Genomic DNA, 20,661 nt, shown 5'->3' with positions numbered 1-20,661 from the left:
AGCCATCAAGACTCATGTGTCAGGGCCTAAACTGATCTCTAGCTGAGTTCAGGAGATGACTTCTCCTAACCCTGGCCTCTGTGGGATAGGCTGCCCAATTAGATGCATTACACGGAGTTACCTGCCTTCCTTGGCCATCTGATATTGGCCACTGTCAGAGCCAGCAGGCAGGATTAGGTGTTTAATGATACTTAGCAATTCAAATGCTTTATGCTCCCAAGGCACTGCCCCAATGTTAATTCATGCTCACAACATTCCTGGGAATTAAATAAATTAACCCCATTGCTCCAGATTGAAAGAAGATGAGGCAACTGTTCCAAGGTTGCGCAGTGAGTTAGTGGCAGATGCTGGAAATGGTGTTCATTGAAATGCCCCAATCCGCGGGGAACAATCCCCCAAGTTATACTGTAACAAAGAACCCCAAACCTCATAAACAGCATCATCGTCAGTGAAAGCAACCTAGTAGCAGATTCCGGTGGCACCTTAAAGACTAACAGATTTATTTGGGCATAAGCTTTCATGGGTAAAAAAACTCACTTCTTCAGATGCATGGAGTGAAAATTACAGATGCAGGCATTATATAATGAAGAGAAGGGAGTTACCTCACAAGTGGAGAACCAGTGTTGACAGGGCCAATTCGATCAGGGTGGATGTAGTCCACTCCCAATAACAGATGAGGAGGTGTCAATTCCAGGAGAGGCAAAGCTGCTTTTGTAATGAGCCAGCCACTCCCAGTCCCTATTCAAGCCCAGATTAATGGTGTTAAACTTGCAAATCTGTTAGCCTTTAAGGTGCCACCGGACTCCCTGTTGTTTTTGTGGATACAGACTAGCACGGCTACCCCCTGATACTAGTAGCGGATTGAAGTCACAGTCTCTACGCAAAAGAATAAATGACATCAGGAATCATAACAGTCAAAAACCAGTAGGAGAACACTTCAGCCTCTCTGGTCACTCAGTAACAGACTTAAAGGTGGCAATCTTGCAACAGAAAAGCTTCAAAAACAGACTCCAACGAGAAACTGCTGAACTTGAATTAATATGCAAACTAGGTACCATCAATTTAGGCTTGAATGGAGACTGGGAATGGCTGAGCCATTACACACATTGAATCTATTTCCCCATGTTAAGTATCCTCGCACCTTCTTGTCAAACTGTCTGAAATGGGCCATCTTGATTATCACTACAAAAGTTTCTTTTTCTCCTGCTGATAATTGCTCGTCTTAATTAATTAGCCTCTTAGAGTTGGTATGGCAACTCCCATCTTTTCATGCTCTCTGTATGTATATATATCTCCTTACTATATGTTCCATTCTATGCATCTGATGAAGTGGGCTGAAGTCCACGAAAGCTTATGCTCAAATAAATGTGTTAGTCTCTAAGGTGCCACAAGTACTCCTGTTCTTTTTTTGGAGTTACTGAATGTTTTATCAGACAGCTGAAGAAATGGGCTTTAATTTCATCTTCGCAGACCAGATGAAGTGCGACGCAGAACTTACGACTGCAAATGCGATGCTGGCTAGCGCAGTCAGGCAGAAACAGACCTTGGTGGATTCTATAAATTTTCTGGTCTTGTCGACGTACAGTCCCAGAAGGAAAGCGCCAAGTAACCCAAACACCGTGAACAACGCACCATTCAGGCCTGCAAAGAACTACAGGGGAAGATAAATGAGTGTCTGAGAAACTAGAATTAGGAGGTGAGAGTTTGTTACATTACCAATATTTAACTACACGGACAGGTTTATGAACAGTAGGTTGTAGGCCACCATAGTCTATTTAACATGCTTTTCCATTGTAGCCATCACAATATTCAAAACCTCCCCAGGACACGCATTTAGAATAGCAAGCAATTGACCCAGGTGATGACAGTCCCAAAAGGTGTCCAGAGGAAGAGTTCAGATCCCATAGAGACGGGAGTGGTGTAAGACCATACGCAGATAAAAGCAGACTGGGTCAGTGCATCTATGCTAGTCATTTTAACATGGTATACATGGAACAGTGGAGCTGATTTTCCCCCAAAGCAAACAACTGTTACTCTTAAGCAGTCCCCATGTACCATTGCTTTCTAAGTGAATGTGGTAGGAGCCTCTTTAAGTGGTAGTCGTGTACCTCAAAGGGCAAAAACCCATTTTTGATATTACTCTGTTTTTAATAGAGAGCGACTTGAATGGCAAAGTTTCATGAATACAGAGAACCATGTGCAGTGGTACCCATGTGTTTGGTATGCTCCTCAACCTTATCTCCCTTCGGATTTTCCTCATCTCATTCCTCTTGTGCTTTGTCGTGACTTGCCTAGCCACGCAGAACACCATTGTTTATTCTCCGTCTGGCCGCCTTAGCCAGCAGGGCCCAGTATGGCCTTCCATGCACAGCCTCCCGAACTTCCCTTTGAACACGCCTGGAATTGAGGGAGAAGAATTCAGAGCTCACATCCTCCTCCCGTTGCCCTGGGATCACCTACTGCAGTGGAGGGAGCACAGATGAGTTTTGCTGTGACCATGCTGTGTTGGAGACTGCATGCCACACAAACTGATGCTGGAGACCAATGCAAGGCTGAGCCACAAGAGAGGGCCTTGGGGGAGATGTTTATTGGAGAATATAAATGTAGCCGAGAGGTGACCACCTCTGCTTATGTGCATTTGGCTAAGGACACATACGGCAATGAAATAACCTAGTCCACCTGGCTTTGAGTTTCCAGTTCCCTCTCACCTCTGTCTGAGCCTCTGCCCCATATTTGCACATTGGGAGAGGTGCATAAGGGACTGCATTTAGCTGCATTTAACTCCTATAAAATCTATTAAAAGCCTTTATTTTACCAAGTAAAATCCAGCAAGAGAAGAGTTTCATTCACAAATGGTGACCCAGCCAAGGATACGAATTAAACGTCAGATAACGTATCGTATTGAAAGACTGATGATGTACCAGACTAGTATGCTAGTTAGCATATCTCAAATACTGATAACCTAGTTTAGACAAGTGCACCGCATCAAGTGGCTTCATCTTGTTTTGATCACTGTAATTAGTGGAGGTTCATTTCAATCGTATAACAAATAATGCTTAAGATGCAAAAAGGCCTTACATTTGAATACCCCCTTACACACAGGATCTGTTCCAGAAGAGCCGAAAAGCAGGTGAACATCCCAATCCCTGCTCCAAAACAGACCATCAGGATGACGTATGGTTTATTTCTCAGAAGCTGCAAAGTTCAGAACGTAGGTTTAAAAAAAATAGGTTCAAGTTACTTGGGCAGCAAATCTCAGCACCCGCCCACCTGCTGGCCTGCCCATAACAACAGGATCACTGAGGGTGACAATGACACCACGCAGGCCAGGCAGTATGTACACTTGGTCCTGCCTCAGCGTAGGGGGCTGGACTTGGTGACCTCTCAAGGATGCTATGTTTGATTCCGGGGTTTACCTCTCTGCACTGTAGGACACTTACCATTTTCAAGCCTTTGAAAAATGGCTGCGAGGTAGAATGAGTGGCGCTTGCTGATGGTGGAGTTGGAGGGACCTTGTCGTGAACACCAACCGTGGCTAGGATGCAGGCTGTAACTGCAGGGATGGCGTACAGTCCAAGCTATGAAACCCAAAGCAAAGACACGTAACCAGGTTGCCCGACTCCAATGCTACTGAATATATAAACCCAAATGACACTGCATACTAATTAATCAGCTTTCGCTTACCATCACTGGTATATCTTTTTCTTCAGACACAAGTGTAGGGGACAGCAAGTTAGCTAGAAGAATTCCCAAGGGATTAGCTAGATTGAAATAAAAAAGACAATGTTTTTCTATACAAATTGAGAGAATGTTACACATTTACCAAAATGTCACGAGACATCCATTTCACAGCATCCTCAGCTTAAATGAAGCCATGGCTGGGGGGGAGGGAGATCAGGAACAAGACATCTGTAAGGTTACATCAGGAGGGTAAAACTCACAAAAATACTTAAGTGTCTTAGCCTTTTCTGGAAATTTTACCTGGAATTCCACTAGGGACATAAGACTAGGCAGGATCTCCTGGGTCACTAAGTCCAGTCCCCTGCTACTGCAGGCAATCCCGTCCTATCATCCTGTTTATAAATTTGTCAAGCTTTCCCTCTTCAAGCTAGTTGGGGTGTTTGGCCTTGCAGAACCTCACTCCTCTGATGGTTAGAAACCTCCTTCTAATTTCCAGTTTAAATGTATTCCTGGCCACTTTACCTCCATTTATTCTTGTGTTGCCTTCACTTTTTGATGTAATTGTTCCCCCCAAAGCATGGTAAAAACACATCCGTCCTGTCTTTGAATAATTCTTCATCCCTTCTCACCAAGTTGCCCCAGTAAATGGCTTATGGAAGGAACAAAAATGAAGATGGAACAACTCTAGTTGTCAGTCCAAATGCTATCTGCCTGCAGTTATAGTACAGGCCCTGACGCTATGCAGTACAGACTCGCATATCCTTTGCCAAGTTCAAGTAAAATACAACATACCTCATTACTAGTTGACCCACTTTCAAACGTACCGGTATATTACAACATAATGTCTCCGCGGTCGTTGCCGCTAACTGAACATCTAATAGTTCTTTACACCGCTTGCACTTTCATCTCACTGTTGTAATGCAATTATCCAACTACACACCTAGCAGATTTCAGAACCAGATCAGAGAGGGTTTTTCACTGCAAACGTGAACAATTTGTAGACTTCTATAAGCACCTTGCAGCTCAACCAGACAATCCAGGCTACCTCTGATTCCGTTTCAGTTTTTCCCATGACTACAGTGGATTCTGTTTAGACTGGTTAATTAGGGCCACTGGGGAGCCAACAGAAATAGCAGGTGTTGGGCAAGCTATCTTGGACCATATTCTAGTGTGTGTGCACGACACACTTACTGTTCTCATACTTATCAGTAATGAACAATACCTAGATCTGACACCACCATTTATTTTTCAAGCTGTCACAAAGCAACTTTCCAAGTGACATTCCATTAAAAATAACAGAAACTCGTCACACACTATACAGATTATATCCCACATTTTAAAGATGCTCAGAGATTTTAAGGAATGTTGACATTTATCAGCTAGGTAGTCAATATTCATTGTAGCACGTACCTTTCCAGTGCACATTTATTCAACAGGAGAATAGCAGGGACGCTTTTGATTTTTAAGGATTTTAACTAGCTGTTGCACGCAACGGAGAGAGCTGTCAATAGCAATGCTGTGCCGGGAGAGAAGCTATCTCTGCAAATGGCAAAAACCCACAGCGAAGGATGGTTTCTAGGTGCAATGTTTTATGATGAACTAGTTTCTGTTCACAGCCTTTTCGAACACCTTGGAAACTAACTATTCAAATTTAGGGAGAAAATTAAATTATCAGGTTTCCTTTCTTCTGTGTTTTTGGTTTTTATTTTCCCTTTCCTGCAGTTAATCTTCCTCCTTTACAGGACCAATGTGTATTCATTACAAGGTGGGAGGACCCTGTTCACACCAGCAGGGTCTACAGGGGGCAGTTAGAGGTCAACACTTCAGAGCGCTCTACAATTCACAGCCCTGTAGTCCACACTGTGGTGCCGTGTAGACAAGCCCTTCCACTGCCAAAGCAGCTAGCCGCTCAAGTCAGTTGTGATTTGGACATCTGCTGACTTGAGGAGCTGGGTTCAAGTGATGGGTTAAGGTTTGGTGACTATTCTGAGCTATTAGCAGTCTGCATGGGATTTGCAGGAGGAAAATGGTCTTGTGGCTAAGGCAGAGGGAAGAGACTGGGAGGTCTGGGGTTTTTACTCCAGACTTTCCATGTGATGAGTAAGTCATGTGACCTGGTCTCCATCTGCAATGTGGAGATACCTGCCTACTTCATGGAGTTTTTGTGAAGCTTTAGTTCACTTTGGCTCCACAGGCCACATACACCACAGGCAGGTTCTGCTATGGAGTGACCTTGCTGCAGCTCGGCATGGTTGTAGCTGTTACTTACACATTGAAGAGATCATATTTGCTGTAGCTCTCTGGTGGTCTGGGAACCACAGGGCCGCTAGTTTTGTTGGAGAAAAAATGACAAGCGGCTGAGCCAGAGCACAGAGGCACTGTCCTATGAACAGGTACGTGTAGGTCAGGGATCCCAGACTCAGGAAGTTGATGACGCTGAAAGTCCGGATGACGCTCCCAACCATGTTCAGCCAGGCACTAAGTATCACCTACAACAAGTAAAGAGGGACTGGAGTCACTTGCTGACTTAGCTGCAGACTGAATTAAGTTCTAGGATGTGGCATGACTCTAGGTGACCAATCTGGCATGTCCCAGGCTCCTAATCCCTTCCCTGTCCTTCAGACGTGTGCAGAGGTGCTGGCAGCATCGTGGTTCCATCAGAAATACTCCCTTGTTTCATTTTCATCTTTCATTCCATACAGTCTCACCAGGGCCATCAACTGACTGGGGCTTGCATAGGTTGAAAGATGCACTCAGGTCTGCTGAGCCTCAGGTAGCGTGAAGCCACCTTTTATCACATGACAAGCAAGTTTAGTCCTGGCTAACTTAGGAAGCTTATGGCCTCAAAAGACACTGGTAAATGAGCAACAAAACCAATCCCAGTTGGATGACTGAAATAAAGACAGACATTCAAGTTCCATAATGCATCTGATCTCAATACTCTGATCAAGTTCATGTTTGACTAAAGTTTGTTTGGTATGGGGCAGAGACCATCTCTAAGTGCTTCATGGTAACTTGAAGTTTCAAGTTATCAGGAAAGACTTTGTGGAAAATACAAACAAGTGAAGTTCAGGGAGGAATGTAAATTAGTGGCCCTAAAGAGAGAAAGGGGAAGGTATCAGACAGTCATTCCCACCCTCCTTTGTGTTTTCTTTTCTTGTTGTTCCCCACTTCATTTCCTCTTGGACCAGATTCTATTCATTGCAAGGTAGGAAGGATAGTTTTAAATACATTCATCTCACACAACGTTTAGTCAGAATGTCATGACTTGGGCTGCTCCGTACATTCAGAGTATTAGTTAGCAAAGATTACGCTTGCATATACAAAAATACACAACTTTAGTTAGTTAATGCAGCTTCTCATTCAAACTTACAGCACACTTGAGTCCCACGGTGTCGAGAATCCAGGTGGCCACCAGTCCAAACGGGATAGATATGAGAAGGTACACCAGGGACAGCCAGTTAATCGTATCCATGGAGATGTGGAAGTAGGCTGCTGTTTTGTCAGCCACTGGAGCAAACGTCAGCCATAGCTGCCAAAAACAGAACAGAGAGGTTAAGAGTTAACACTCGGTCGGCCAGGGTGAGCTTTGCCCCATACAGTCCCTGCATGATTGTACTTTGGAGGGACACCAGGTGGTGGTGTAGTTTCGCCCCCATTGGAAATCAGCCCCCATCCATCTGCTAGTCCAGTGCAAAGGCCAGAATCTCCGTTGCTGCTGTTGTCACAGTGATCAGCATTTGCTTGGCTCCTAGCCCATTCCCCAGTGTCGGGGGCGGGGGGGAACATGGCGGCCACTGGATGGCACATGAATGGCAGAAGCTCCCCTGCAGGGCCAGTCTGCCAGCGCCCCCACCATGTCCCTCAGTGAGTCTTCTTCAGTGCAGGTGTCCCACCATGGTGACGATCACCATTTGGGTCAGATTCAGAGGTGATGGTAGGGAGCCTTCCCATTTTCTACGGCATTTACATCACCAGCTTAGGACTTCCTGGGCCAAGTTTTGTCATTTACCCTGGTGTAAACCCAGAGTAACCCCACTGAGTTACTGTAAAACAGCTGAGCAGGCCCCATTAGATTGCCTTACAGTCAATTAGACTGACATGTCCGTTACACCCCCGCTGAGTTATGTCATGACTGAATTTGGCCCTTAACCACTTATTACAGCTACAAGTTGAGAGAGACTCTAGAGTTTGCTACAAAGAATGTTACGTGGATGTTGTACTCTACGCACCCAGCCATTATGAGGGCAGAGGCATTTATAGTCTGCTCTTCGCTACCATCGTCCCCTTTAAAAATGCAAAATACTGTTGATTATAATGCCAAATTTAAGGCCATAAGGGACACTACTATGATCATCCTAGTCTGACCTCCTGTGTAGCACACGTCATATGATTTCACCAAGTAATTCCTGCACTCCCTTGTGATGCAGGAATGTTAAATGTTAACATTTTAGACATCCCATCTTCACAATGGGAACCATTTACCTCTAGCTGCAAGTCTAGCTGGTGGCATAGGCCAAGCACTGTAACAAGCTACAGGATCTTTCCTGCTATGTCAGTAGCAGATATCTGCAGCGATCCAGAACGGATGGAATTATCTGTATTCCCCACTGGGATAATACAAGATCCTTCTTAAAAACCCCAATTTTGAGATTTAACGTTTCCTTCCAAATGACGTCAAAATATGCCCTTTGAAGTGGTTTCTAAAGCTCTGTGTATACTGCACGCTTCTTCTGATGGCATGTAGAATATGCACTCGGGTGGGACCCCCGTCCCCCCCAGCGTGGTTTAAGTAGCGATGTAGACGGCAAGGCACACCTTAGGTGAGTAAAGACACACCGGAAGGGTGTGGGTACGTATGTGAATACATGTATATGGTTCTCTTCTTGCCCAAGCCTTGCCTGCCTGTCTACACTGCTATTTTTAACCGGGTAGTATCCTGCTGCCTCCCTCCTGCCACAGCTTATTACTGACACTTGTAGCTACACACCGCAGTGTGGATGCAGCCTTTTTCCCCCACTGCAGCGTGTAGCTACACATTGCCAAAAGCAGAGGTAGCCTAATTCATGAAGATTCTTTGGGTAGCTACAACATAGTTTGTTAGGCAATTTATATGAATACTGTTTTATTAGTTAGGCTAACGGAGTGCTCATGCTGTGCCTTTTGATCCCATCAGCTTGTTTGCATTCAGAGTACAATGTCTTGTGAATTTAAATACAGGTGTCGCTACAAAGCCCTAAAAAGAGAGCTTTTTTTCCTCACATAATTTGCACGATGTCAACAACTGGTTTAAATGGAGGTCTTATCCTGCCAGAGAGGAGCTTGTCTCGCACAGCGTTTTTCCTGCTAGTGAGAGACAGTTCTGGTAGCTTACAGTTTAAAATGTTTACCCATTTGAGATGGCTAAGAGTTGAAGAGTAACTACAAACTATCAGTATAATGGGGTTCATTACATCCAGCGTGTCAGTCCATTTCCGCCTCCTTTCCCACAAAGGGAAATGTTAAGGGCACACTGATCTATTTCTCCAAACTTGGTGCCTCCAGTTCTTCACCTAAATCTGACTTTGTGGCACCTGGACCATCAGCTTGCTTTGCTGAGTGCCCAGAATTCCTGTTGCAATCAGGTACTCAGCACCTTTCAATATCAGGCAATTTTTCTCTGAGAGCATCCAACCATGTTGAAAAAACTGGGGCATTGTCTGAGTTTCAAAATGCCGGGGTAGACTTTGTCTCAACGTTTTTCAAGACCAGTTGGTCAACACTGAGAATTCATCCCACATAACATTTCAATTCAGAGCCTATTTTACCTGGAGATTGCACAGAATCATAGAAATGTCGGGCTGGAAGGGATCTTGAGATGTCAAGTCCAGCCCCCTGAGCTGAGACAGGACCAAGACAGGACCTGAACAGATTATAAATGCTTAGAACTCTCTCAATCTCAGGCCTTTGTCCAGTTAATCGGGGGGGTCACAACATTTAATTTGATTGAAGCTATTGCAGCTCTTACAGATAATCTTCAGCTTTCGGTGCAATATGCGCCGGATACATTTGATAAGCAGGTTTGAGCACAGATTAGCGTTTTCCTTCTTTGGCAGGTTCTTGAAGAGCAGTCTCCGTCAGAGCTAACTTCAGCCACTGTTTCCAGGCCCCCGGGAGAGGTGTAACCACCTGTTCCCCAGCACACCCCTGCAGCCACTGGCTGGTGAGTGAAGTCATGGACGCATTCCCGCTGGAGCAGTCAGCACTGCTGAAAGCAGGAGCTTGCCCCTCCCTTACACCAACTGCCAAAAGCCACATTACACCTGCCTTCTGCACCGGAGTAGCCTATTCCCCGAAGCACTGGTGATGTGGGGGACCTGACCTTCCCAAGCACCCCATGAGATCAGGAGTGTGATTTCCATATTGAAATGGACAGAGGTGAAAGCCAACACGTCCAGAAGGGTCCACGAGCTTTGGGTGCCTCATCTGAGCACTCAGCTTGATGCTTTAAAGGGGCCGGATTGTTCAAACATGTTGAGAACCCCGCTGCTTTCATCCATCTCAACATCAGGTGCTAGCTGTGCATGATGGGACCAAACACCACGGCACCCAGAACTAGCGGACAAGCCATAAAATCTGTCATTTAGAGTGTAGCTCAAGGGTACACGGTTAGTCAGTGTCTAAGCCAGAGCTTGAACTCAAGAGTTCCTCTCTTAGTCCCATCCATGCTTGGTCGCCCAGAGTGTGTTGCTTCTCATTCATTGTTGACACTAGCAATAAACTAATTAAAAGACTCTCTTGCCTACAGGTCAAAATGTGCCGTCTCTCCCCTGTGCCCTGATGCTTGAAGAACCAGAGGTTCCTATATTTAAAAGTGGGAACCTGAAAGTATATTCTTAAACGCAAGTCAAGTATTTTTAAAGGCGGGGACTTTTCTCCCCTGACATGCACTAACTCAAACAGCGGAACTGATGTTCACATCAGGCATGGGACTAGAGACATAGGCCCAAAACAAGTTATTTTTCTGCAAGAAAGACCCTGCAGATAGGATCTTATTCTAGCTTTCTTATAAGAGCTGCTAGTACAGCTGCAATAGAAACATTGACACAATTTAAAAATGACGATATGTAAAAACTTTGAATAGAAGATAATTTGCAGGAACCTGCAGAACCAGAAAGATCAAAAGGTTTTTAAATGTGCAGTACAGCAACATTGCTTGGGTGTGCATCCATCTCTCCATCTTTTGTGGAGGAGGACGATCAGACAAACATTTAGGATGGCGACGGCTTTAAAGGAGATAATAAGATGTTCTGAAGTTGCCCCAGTATGCGCATCCTGTCCTTAAAACTTGTTACTTAAAGAATCGCTTCTCAGTATGGCACTGCATTCAACTCAGTCTTTAGAAAGTGCTTCTGATGTGTGGGAAACAGTGCCAGCAGCAACTGCCTCAGAAGATGAGACGTACTGTGGTCTACAAACATGTGTGGTGGAATTTTGTTTTGTACAACCGAGAGTTTGAGATGGCTCTACTCGTTCGATAATCAAAGTAATTGTGCAAAGGACTCCCGCCTCAGTGGAAGTGTGATTGCTAAAATTGCCAGCTAGATTAGAGGGACTCACTTCAAGAAAGAGCCAAGTGTCAAGAGGCCAGAACTGCTGCTTCGCTAGCCAAGATAAATGTTTAATTAGAACTATACTGTGATGGTACAAACAGGGAAATATTTTGCAGTGTTTGGGAGAATTAACACTTTTAGGCTTGTGTGAGATGATTCACATCAGGAAAACAACGCTGTTAGGAATTTGGATCCTCCTGTCTCTTCCTCGCAGCCTGGAATATCCTGCCCCAATCCCAAGAGTGTAACTCCATGGCCCTTGGGTTCTCGTAGGAAATCATATCTGCCTAACAAATTAGATGAAATTCAGAACCACACCCTGTCCACAATTTGAGTTGTTGGGGTCTTGTGTTTGGATCAATCGTATGGACGTCCCTGAGCCCAGAAGAGTTTGGACTGAGATTGGAAAGTCCCGGCATTAGAGGGATTCTAACCGCATGGTCCAGTTTGGGCCCCCTCTATTCTACAGAAAAGTACAAGAAGATCTGAAACAGGGAGTCCAAGCTGAGTTCATATTTGCATGTGCAGTGTTCACTTTTGAGCAAGGAAAGTCCTGGATTTCTACTCAACCCCAATCATGCTAATCTTACACTCAAAATGTTTGTGACGTAAGCTTTCCTCGTTGCCTTCTCTACGCTCTGAACATAAGAACGGCCATACTGGGTCAGACCAAAGCATGGGCGGCGGGTGAACTGCCGGCTGGGGGAGGCTAGCTCCTGGCTGGCCCCGCCCCCCACCCGAGGACCCTTCCCCCGCTGGAGCCCGGAGCCCCCCCATCCCCGCAACCGCAGGTCTCTGCTCCCTCCACCCCCAAGGCTCTTGACCTGCCTTGTTTCCCCTGTAGGCTCCCTATCTTCTTGGCAATCCCCACTTCATACTCAGAACTCACCTTCTCTCCATCCATTCTGAGGTAGCCTGAAATCCCACCTTTGGCTATCTTTCTCCTTCCTCTCGCGCTGCCTTTCCCCACCCAGGCAGCTCCCTGGCTGAGGGGCCATCTTTTCTCTTCCCTGCCTGCTTCCAACGGGAGTTCTGGCACCTCCCTGTAGCAATTGGTCTAATACACCCATCTCTATGCTTCCCAAGACCTGTCAGTGAGGACTGCTCACATGCTGACGGTTCACACTTACATTTAGCTATAGCCCCACCAAAAACATTACCCGGATGTTTCTTTTGCAACAGGGGCAGCATTTTCAGCCAACTCTGAGACACCCAAACATCAGGCAGCCGGGAGAGTCAGTCAAAAATGTGAACTGATTTGTACAGTAGTGAGCCTGCCAAAATCCGGGCGTTAGACGCGAAGCCATTTTACAGCATTAATTAGAGGGGCCCCTAGTGTAGGCGATTGCTGGAATAAAGGCTCCAGGCAAATCAGCTTGCTGCTGTCTGGCTGAGGTATCATTGCACGAGGCAGCAATGTGTTTGTGAAGCCTGTACAGCTGCCGTGGTTTGTTTCTGCAGGCTTTCAAACGCTAACAGCGTGCTGTGCACCAGGGCTTGGCCTTACAGGAACCTGTTCCGACGTCAAAGCCAGCCGGGCAGGGCTGGCTGCATTGTTTTACTCAGTCATGCACGCATAGTCCTCCTGCATGAATCCGACTTGCTCCTCACTAGTATGATGAGGTCATTGGCTAACGGAGAGAGAATGTCTCTCACCAGAGGCTGAGGGCAAGATTCTGCTCAGTTACGCAGGTGCAATCCCAGTGGAGTCAGTGAGACTTGTACCATGCACTGGGAGTAGAATTTGGCCCCTAGCCTACCGCAAACAAGTAGCTTAACCCTGGGGCATTTTGAGTCTCTGCAGGGCAGATTTACTCCTTGCCTTCTGCCGTCGGCAGGACGTCCTCCCAGAATGGGCTCAATGACCCCTAGCCACACTGGGAGGCCAGAGCTGGCTGAAGCAGCCCAGAAAGTGAGTGAGGTGCTCCAGGTGCAAACGGTCAGAGAACTGCCGCCTGCTACCAGCAGGGGTGCTATGGAGCCCTGGCTGGAATTTAGAACTGCCCCCTCCCCTCCCCCCTATCATCTGTCCCTCTCTTGGGGTTAAGGGGGTGGATGCTCACCCCCACCCCCCGGGGCGAATCAACCCTGATCTGTCTTTCTGCAGAGGTCAGGGTCAGAGCCACGTAGCAAGTGTGTGGTTGTGCAGAATAACCCGGAGGAGGAGTGCGTGGACCCTTTGGGGCGTTCTGTCCAGCTATGGAGTATTGTACAGCACTGGGGGAACTTCCTCCTGCTCCAGGCTCGTGAGTCGGATCTCATCAGGAGGTCTGGCCGCACCCGTGTGTGTGGAAATCAGACCAGCCTCCGGAGACACACTGCTAACCTCTGAGTTTCGTGTTCCTCCTACGATCATCTGTCAGCAATACCGGCCTCAACTGAGCAGCGACAGCTCTGACACAAGGACCTGCAAGGGCTCATGGGATGGACTTTCTACTCTGCATTTGGCCTCCCTTTTTCTGTTTGCTGCTTGAGTTCTAGGTGAAACGTCTTACGGGATCTTTTGATTTAAGACTCATTTGGGAGTATGGCAGAGGAGTTGGGTAGTTCCTTTTAAAGGAATTAGCTCACTTAGACGTAGCTAGCTTCACTCCAGCTTTTTTTCTATACAACCTTTCTTGAAGCCAGAATGTTCCCCCCCACAACCTCCCTCCCCTGAGCCCTCCCTAATACATTTTTGCTTGTTGCCTGGCTACAAGTGTGGCTGTTTCAGCCACAAGCTTTTGTGGGGCAAGGAATTTAATTAAGGCCAATTTATGGCATTGTCTAAGTAAGGAAGGCGTTTTAAAAGCCAATTGTTTCCTACAGTATATTGGCCTTATAGAAATTATTGTAGTTTTACTTTAAAAATTCCCAAACGTCCTGGGTCAGCGTCTACATTTTCAAGTTTGCAGAGTACCAAGTATTATGGCTTAAGTTTAATGAGGTACCACATACAGACGTGGGTAATAAGACCTGGGACATTTTGTTAGAAGAGTTTTCCTTATGCCTTGTCAGCGTTGTGGGTCCGATTCCCCACCGCTCTGCACACCCGTACAATGGGCGCAAAGCACAACGAGAGCAGAATGTCAGCGGCACACAGCCACTGTGCACGGCTGTACGTGACAAGGTGCAGAGCAGCGGGCATTGGGGCCAGTGTTTAGCTGCATGGGCACTTTATTACATCATGTACCTAAGTGCCTTTCTTTTCTTTTTTTTCTGTCACGTTGGAGACCACAGCTGGAGCAGAGAGAACACCTCTGTATACTTTGACTCTTAAATCTGAGAAGGTCAATAATTCTATCTTGATTTTTTCAAGGTTGTAGTCATTGGTACGTAGGCACTGCAGGACAATCTGAGACTGGCACCGAATGGGACTGAACTGGCAGAGTATGTGTGCTTTCCCTTCTCGCTGGTTTTATTTCTGTTTTAAGATCGCAGCGTTTCTACACTTATGGATTTATTAAAACACACATTTTACCATGTTTCAATCTTTGGCGTGGGGCCATACTGTGTGAGAGAGTTTCACCCACACCACGGCCAGCGTCAGAAGGGTGGCAAAAGGGCTGCCTGGGCAGCAGGGGGGTTAGAATCTCTGGGGCTGGGAAAGAGACCAAGAAGAAAGCCAGCACAGACTTCTATCTGCATACTGTGGAGGGGACCCATTTTAAGTGTCCATTATTCATACAGTTTTGATCAGAGCCGGTCCTAGACCAAAAGGCGCCCCAGGTGAGGAGCGTCTTCAGCGCCCCACCCCCCACATTTGTTAAACCTTTGAATACCTTATTTTTTTATTGCATTTGTAGCCCGTTTCATGACTTGGATGCACGATTTGCATGCACGATTTAGCTCTGTCATATAAGACTGACTGGCAATGCCCTGCCCCTTATATACCCATGAGGTAGGGTTGCCAGGCGTCCGGTATTCAGCCGGAATGCCCGGTTGAAAAGGGACCCTGGTGGCGCCGGTCAGCACTGCTGACCAGGCCGTTAAAAGTCCGGTCGGCAGCACAGCAGGGCTAAGGCAGGCTCCCCGCCTGCCCTGGCTCTGCGTGGCTCCCAGAAGTGGCCGGCATGTCCCTTCGGCCCCTAAGTGCAGGGGCGGCCAGGGAAGCTCCACACGCTGCCCCCTCCCCGAGCGCTGGCTCTGCAGCTCCCATTGGCCAGAAACCTACCATCCTTACATCTACTCCATCCCCTTTCCTGCCATGTATTTGCTAGAGCTGTGATCTCAAAAAACAGGGCTTCCAACACTTCCCTGCAGAGATTGTTTCTTAGAGCTAACAGAGTCAGATTTTTTCAAGATATTTAACCTAGAGTTTCCCTTTCTTAATTTCATCCTATTTCTCCCAAATCACTATCTTCTTATATCATATTTAAGCCCTTCTAATATTTGTGAATGATTCAGTTAGCTGTCAGTTAGCCAACGTCTGGGTGTTTATAGCTTGGTTCTGCAAGCACTTAAGCATACAAGTAACTTTTCAGGCCCCTCACTTTTAGAACCTGACCCAGTGCCCACCAAAGTCCAATGAAAATATTCCTACTGACTTTGGGCAATGAGGTTAGGCTCTAAGGGTACGTCCAGACTACCCACTGGACCGGCGGGTAGTGATCGATCTATTGGGGATCGATATCGCGTCTCATCTAGACGCGATATATCAATCCCCGAACGCGCTCCCATCGACTCCGGAACTCCACCAGGGCGAGCGGCGGTAGCGGAGTTGACGGGGGAGCCGCGGCCGTCGATCCCGCGCTGTGAGGATGGGAGGTAAGTTGAAATAAGATACGTCGACTTCAGCTACGCTATTCCTGTAGCTGAAGTTGCGTATCTTACATCGAACCCCTGCCCCCCCAGTGTAGACCAGGCCTTTGTCTTTCCAGCTGCACCTCAATTGTTTGTTGCTGGCACTGGTTGAATAAAAGTTGCACCTGTTTGTTGATTAAAGCTTAGTTCTTTATTTGCCAGCTTAGTAGGACTGGGCAGCCATTTTCAAATATTACAAGTCTTGCAAAACTTTTAGAGTAAAACATTCAAAAGGAATTTTCATCCTTTCTCCAGCTCTTGCTATTCTCTGAGTTCCCCGGCCTGCCTGCTTGTGTTCCTGTAATCTGTTCATGACACTGGTTTTGCCCTGTGAACAGGGCCCCAGGACCTGTGCGACTCAGTTCAGCTCATTCTCCCAGGTATTAGCACAGTGTTCCTATTGGTGCCATTCTGCGGGCATGTCAAAAGCCACTTGATCCCTGGCTGAGGCAGTATAGGAGAGCTATGCAGAGAAGGCACTTATACAAACAGGGTCCCCAATCCTGTAAACACAGGCCCACGAGTAGCCCCTTGGGATTGCTCATGTGCACAGCTGTTTGCAGGACTTGGGCAGGGAGGTGGGAGTGAGCGCACATGAGCTGACAGTTGTGGAGAGCTGCTGCCCGGGCACAATTCAATCCCGTGTGAAGGCAGGATTAGATCAGAGCGTTGAAGCACTCACAATAACTGCATTGTGCTTGTAGGGCAGGCAAGCCCTTACAGAAAAGACGCCTGCTTTGTCCGATAAATCCAATTTTTCTAAACCCGGATCATAAACAGCTCATAAGAGGCTCTAAAGGAAGCACATTTGGTCCATTTTCTGAGCATTAGATGAGTCTGTTGCTTTACATCAGTGAGGAAACCAAGCTAATGCCCACTCACCGATGCCAAGCTATTTCCAGCTCAATCTTTAAAACACTCTGGGCTAGATTGTGCCACCCTTGCTCCCGCTGAATAGCACCTTCCTCTGTTACTAGCCCTGCTAGCTCTTAGCAGACTGAGGAGCTACTCAGTGTACCTCGGGAACACCCGCGCCTTTAAGCAGCAAGGGTCACTAATGCCGTTTAATAGAATTTGCACCATTTCAGTCTGGTGTGATCTTGTCATTCCTGTTGCTAGCCACTTTGCTTTTTGGCAGGCAGCTCTCCAGGGGGATCCCATATTGTATTTTGCTGGTGAGAAAGGAAGTGTTGTGATGCAGATTGGAAAAGCAGCAAGGAAATAGCATGCTCAAGATGAGAAGATGCTCGTTACTTGCACTTGGTTGGGGGCAAGTTTAGGTCTTCTAGTGTGCTCAGTTCTTACTTTCGAGTTCCTGGCTGAAGAGCTTTGACTCTACAAAACAGACCTAGATACGTTCATGGAGGATAGGTCCATCACTGGGTATTAGCCAAGATGGTCAGGGATGCAACCCCATGCTCTGGGTGACCCCATGGGCAGCGGGTATAATAGGCCAAGGAAGGCTCTGCCGCGGAACACTGGCAGCAGTGGGGGAGGGGAGGCTCCGGGGTCCAGCCAGCTAGCCCAAGACTTCTCGGGAGGGGGCTCAGGGCTCCTGCTGCAGAGGGTGGGGCCTTGTGTGGAAGGGGCAGGGCCACGGGGCTAGCCCATGGGTGACCCTAAACTTCTGACTGCCAGAAGCTAGGAGGGGAAGACAGAGGTTGATCACTCCAACAGCTCTGTTCTGTACACCGCCCCCAAAGTTTGGGTATGGGGCGCTGTCAGCAGACAGGATACTGGCCTTGATGGCACCATTGGTCTGGCCCAATATGGCAATTCTTATGTTCTTACATTTAAAATGTCCAGTATTTTACTTGTATGAAGTAAGATGCCATCCATGTTCACATCACTGCAGACAAGACATTGGCAAGGATGTTTGACTTTAAAATGATTTAAGGTTTTTCATTTCTTCTTGCAATGTGACTGAAATTTCTCAAAGAAAGAAACATTGCTGTGAGCCAAGGACACAGAGTCCTGGCTTCCCCCCACTGGTCTGCCAAAGCCAGTCCTGGACCAAGGTACAAGGTTTTGGCCAGGTCTACACTAAAACTTTTGCCAGTGTGGTAATGTTGGTTAGGGATGTGATTTTTTTTTTTTAATATTTTTTTTAATTTAAATTATATGGGGGCTGGAAAAATGATTAGGGGGCTGGAGCACAAAACTTATGAGGAGAGGCTGAGGGAACTGGGATTATTTAGTCTGCAGAAGAGAAGAGTGAGGGGGGATTTGATAGCAGCCTTCAACTGCCTGAAGGCGGGTTCCAAAGAGGATGGAGCTCGGCTGTTCTCAGTGGTGGCAGATGACAGAACAAGGAGCAATGGTCTCAAGTTGCAGTGGGGGAGGTCGAGGTTGGATATTAGGCCTGGTCTACACTACGACTTTAATTCGGATTTAGCTGCTTTAATTCGAATTAACGCTTGACCCGTCCACACAACGAAGCCATTTAATTCGAATTAAAGAGCCCTTTAATTCGATTTCTGTACTCCTCCTCGACGAGAGGAGTAGCGTCAAAATCGGTATTGTTAATCCGAATTAAGGTTAGTGTGGCCGCAATTCGAAGTTATTGGCAATTCAATGTTATTGGCTACCCACAATGCAACGCTCTGGAAATCGATGCTACTACGGTAGCTTGGACGCACACCACCGAATTAATGGTGCCTAGTGTGGCCGAATACATTCGAATTTATAAAATCGGTTTCCTAAATTCGAATTATATAAATTCGGATTAATCCTGTAGTGTAGACATACCCTTATTAGGGAAAACTTTTTCACTAGGAGGGTGGTGAAGCACTGGAATGGGTTACCTGGGGAGGTGGTGGAATCTCCATCCTTAGAGGTTTTTAAGGTCAGGCTTGACAAAGCCCTGGCTGGGATGATTTAGTTGGGGATTGGTCCTGCTTTGAGCAGGGGGTTGGACTAGATGATCTCCTGAGGTCCCCTCCAACCCTGTGATTCTATGATTTATACCAGCAAAAGCCCTAGTGTAGCTGCAGTTATATTGGTGGTATAGCTTATTTTATTTGGGGAACTGGAATCAACTATGCTGGCAAAACACCCTTTTGCTGGTACAAGCTGCCTCCAGGCTACATGTATAGCTGTACTGACAAGCATTTCCAAGTGTGAACTAGGCCTTTGTAGCAGGATTTCAATTCAAATAACTCATCCAAGCTCTCCAAACACTTTAAAATAATAAAAGCAGCCTACAAAAACCAGGAATGATTAACCAAGCACGCTGTTAAATTTATACCAGCTGTGTTAGTGTATTTTCCAGCTCGGTTTTGTCTAACGCTTGCTGCTGTTATGTTGCCATGGAAAATAGTTCTTTGTAACTTCCCAAACAAACTATGTAAATACACGAGACAAGGGAAGTTCCCAAAGGAATCCTCTGCAGGCTGCTTAGATCGATTTTTTCCTCCTCGTTAAATCCATTTGAAGTTAGCGTTCTCCATATTTTAGTTTTGCTGTGAAATCTCTCAGCCCGGGTTAAGGTTGCCACAACCTTTTAGCTCATCACACTAAGGGTACGTCTATACTTACCCGCTGGTTCGGCGGCAAGCAATCGATCTTCTGGGATCGATTTATCGCGTCTTGTCTAGACGCGATAAATCGATCCCGGAAGTGCTTGCCGTCGACGCCGGTACTCCTGCTCCGCGAGAGGAGTAGGCGGAGTCGACGGGGGAGCCTGCCTGCCGCGTGTGGACCCGCGTTAAGTACCTTTAAGTTCGAACTAAGATACTTCGACTTCAGCTACGTTATTCACGTAGCTGAAGTTGCGTATCTTAGTTCGAACTGGGGGCTTAGTGTAGACCAGCCCTGAGTAAAGTTTCTGTTCTGGCCGATCTCTTTTCAAATCACAAGTGGCTGCTGCCTAGACAGACGCTTAGGACACAGTGTATTGTCACAGGTAATGCATTAAGACAAATCTTTGTTTCTTAGAAGCTCGTCTGCTGCAGATGCTAGTTGGGACAGAGCTGTTCTCTCCCCCCCAGTGTCACAGAAAGGCAGGCTTGTTCCAGACCAGAATGTCCGGTTTCCACAAGGAAACAGGTTTAAGCGCTGAGGGCAGTGTCACCGGTACTCACCATGGCATTGGAGCAGTTCAGCAGGCAGACCACCACCAGCAGGAACCATCGCCGCCTGTAAGTTCTGAAGAGCACCGGTTTCCTCAGCTCAGCCGGCCCTGGCGTTTCCAGCAAGGGCTCCGAGTCGCCTGTTGTTTCCTCATCCATCTTCCCCTCCTCAGGACAGTCAGAGCTCTGCCTGTCTCTGGAAGCTGTGGTGGTGGTTCTCTGGGGGGAGGCCAGGAAGCAACAGGGTGTGAGTGGCAGACCCTGGGCACATTGTTCAGTGCACAGCACCCGCTCTCCTGTCAGGCGCTCTGTATGCTGGCTGCTTTCTCCTGGGTGCAACAGCTGCACTTGGGCAAGCCTGTCCCTGCCTTTCCCTTCCTGCCTGGTGCAGCAGGAGGAGTGCCTGACGGCTTATAAAGAAGTTCCTTTTTCTGCTCCCACAACCACTCCCTCCTCCACACCCCACAGGGTCCTAGTGCTGGCCTGGCTGAAACACTGCAGCCTGGAGCCAGCACAGCAAGTTCTGTCGGGCAAAG

At 47.1% G+C, this 20,661-nt stretch overlaps 1 protein-coding gene across 1 annotated transcript in view; it reads right to left on the bottom strand.

Annotated features, from left to right (window-relative positions):
• SLC49A3 (solute carrier family 49 member 3) overlaps positions 1–20,284 on the bottom strand; it is a 33,695-nt gene extending 13,411 nt beyond the window's left edge. Inside the window, exons 1-7 of the mRNA XM_065406853.1 lie at positions 20,138–20,284; positions 7,055–7,213; positions 5,951–6,170; positions 3,685–3,761; positions 3,441–3,578; positions 3,079–3,195; positions 1,499–1,651 (exon numbers count right to left, since the gene is read on the bottom strand). Of these exons, the coding sequence (XP_065262925.1) occupies positions 1,499–1,651; positions 3,079–3,195; positions 3,441–3,578; positions 3,685–3,761; positions 5,951–6,170; positions 7,055–7,213; positions 20,138–20,284 (1,011 nt within the window). The remainder of the gene's footprint in view (positions 1–1,498; positions 1,652–3,078; positions 3,196–3,440; positions 3,579–3,684; positions 3,762–5,950; positions 6,171–7,054; positions 7,214–20,137) is intronic.
• Between the last annotated feature and the right edge of the window lie 377 nt (positions 20,285–20,661).

Source organism: Emys orbicularis, chromosome 6, assembly GCF_028017835.1.
Source record: "Emys orbicularis isolate rEmyOrb1 chromosome 6, rEmyOrb1.hap1, whole genome shotgun sequence".
Lineage (NCBI taxonomy): Eukaryota > Metazoa > Chordata > Testudines > Emydidae > Emys > Emys orbicularis.
This window is presented reverse-complemented; position numbering and strand designations above follow the sequence as displayed.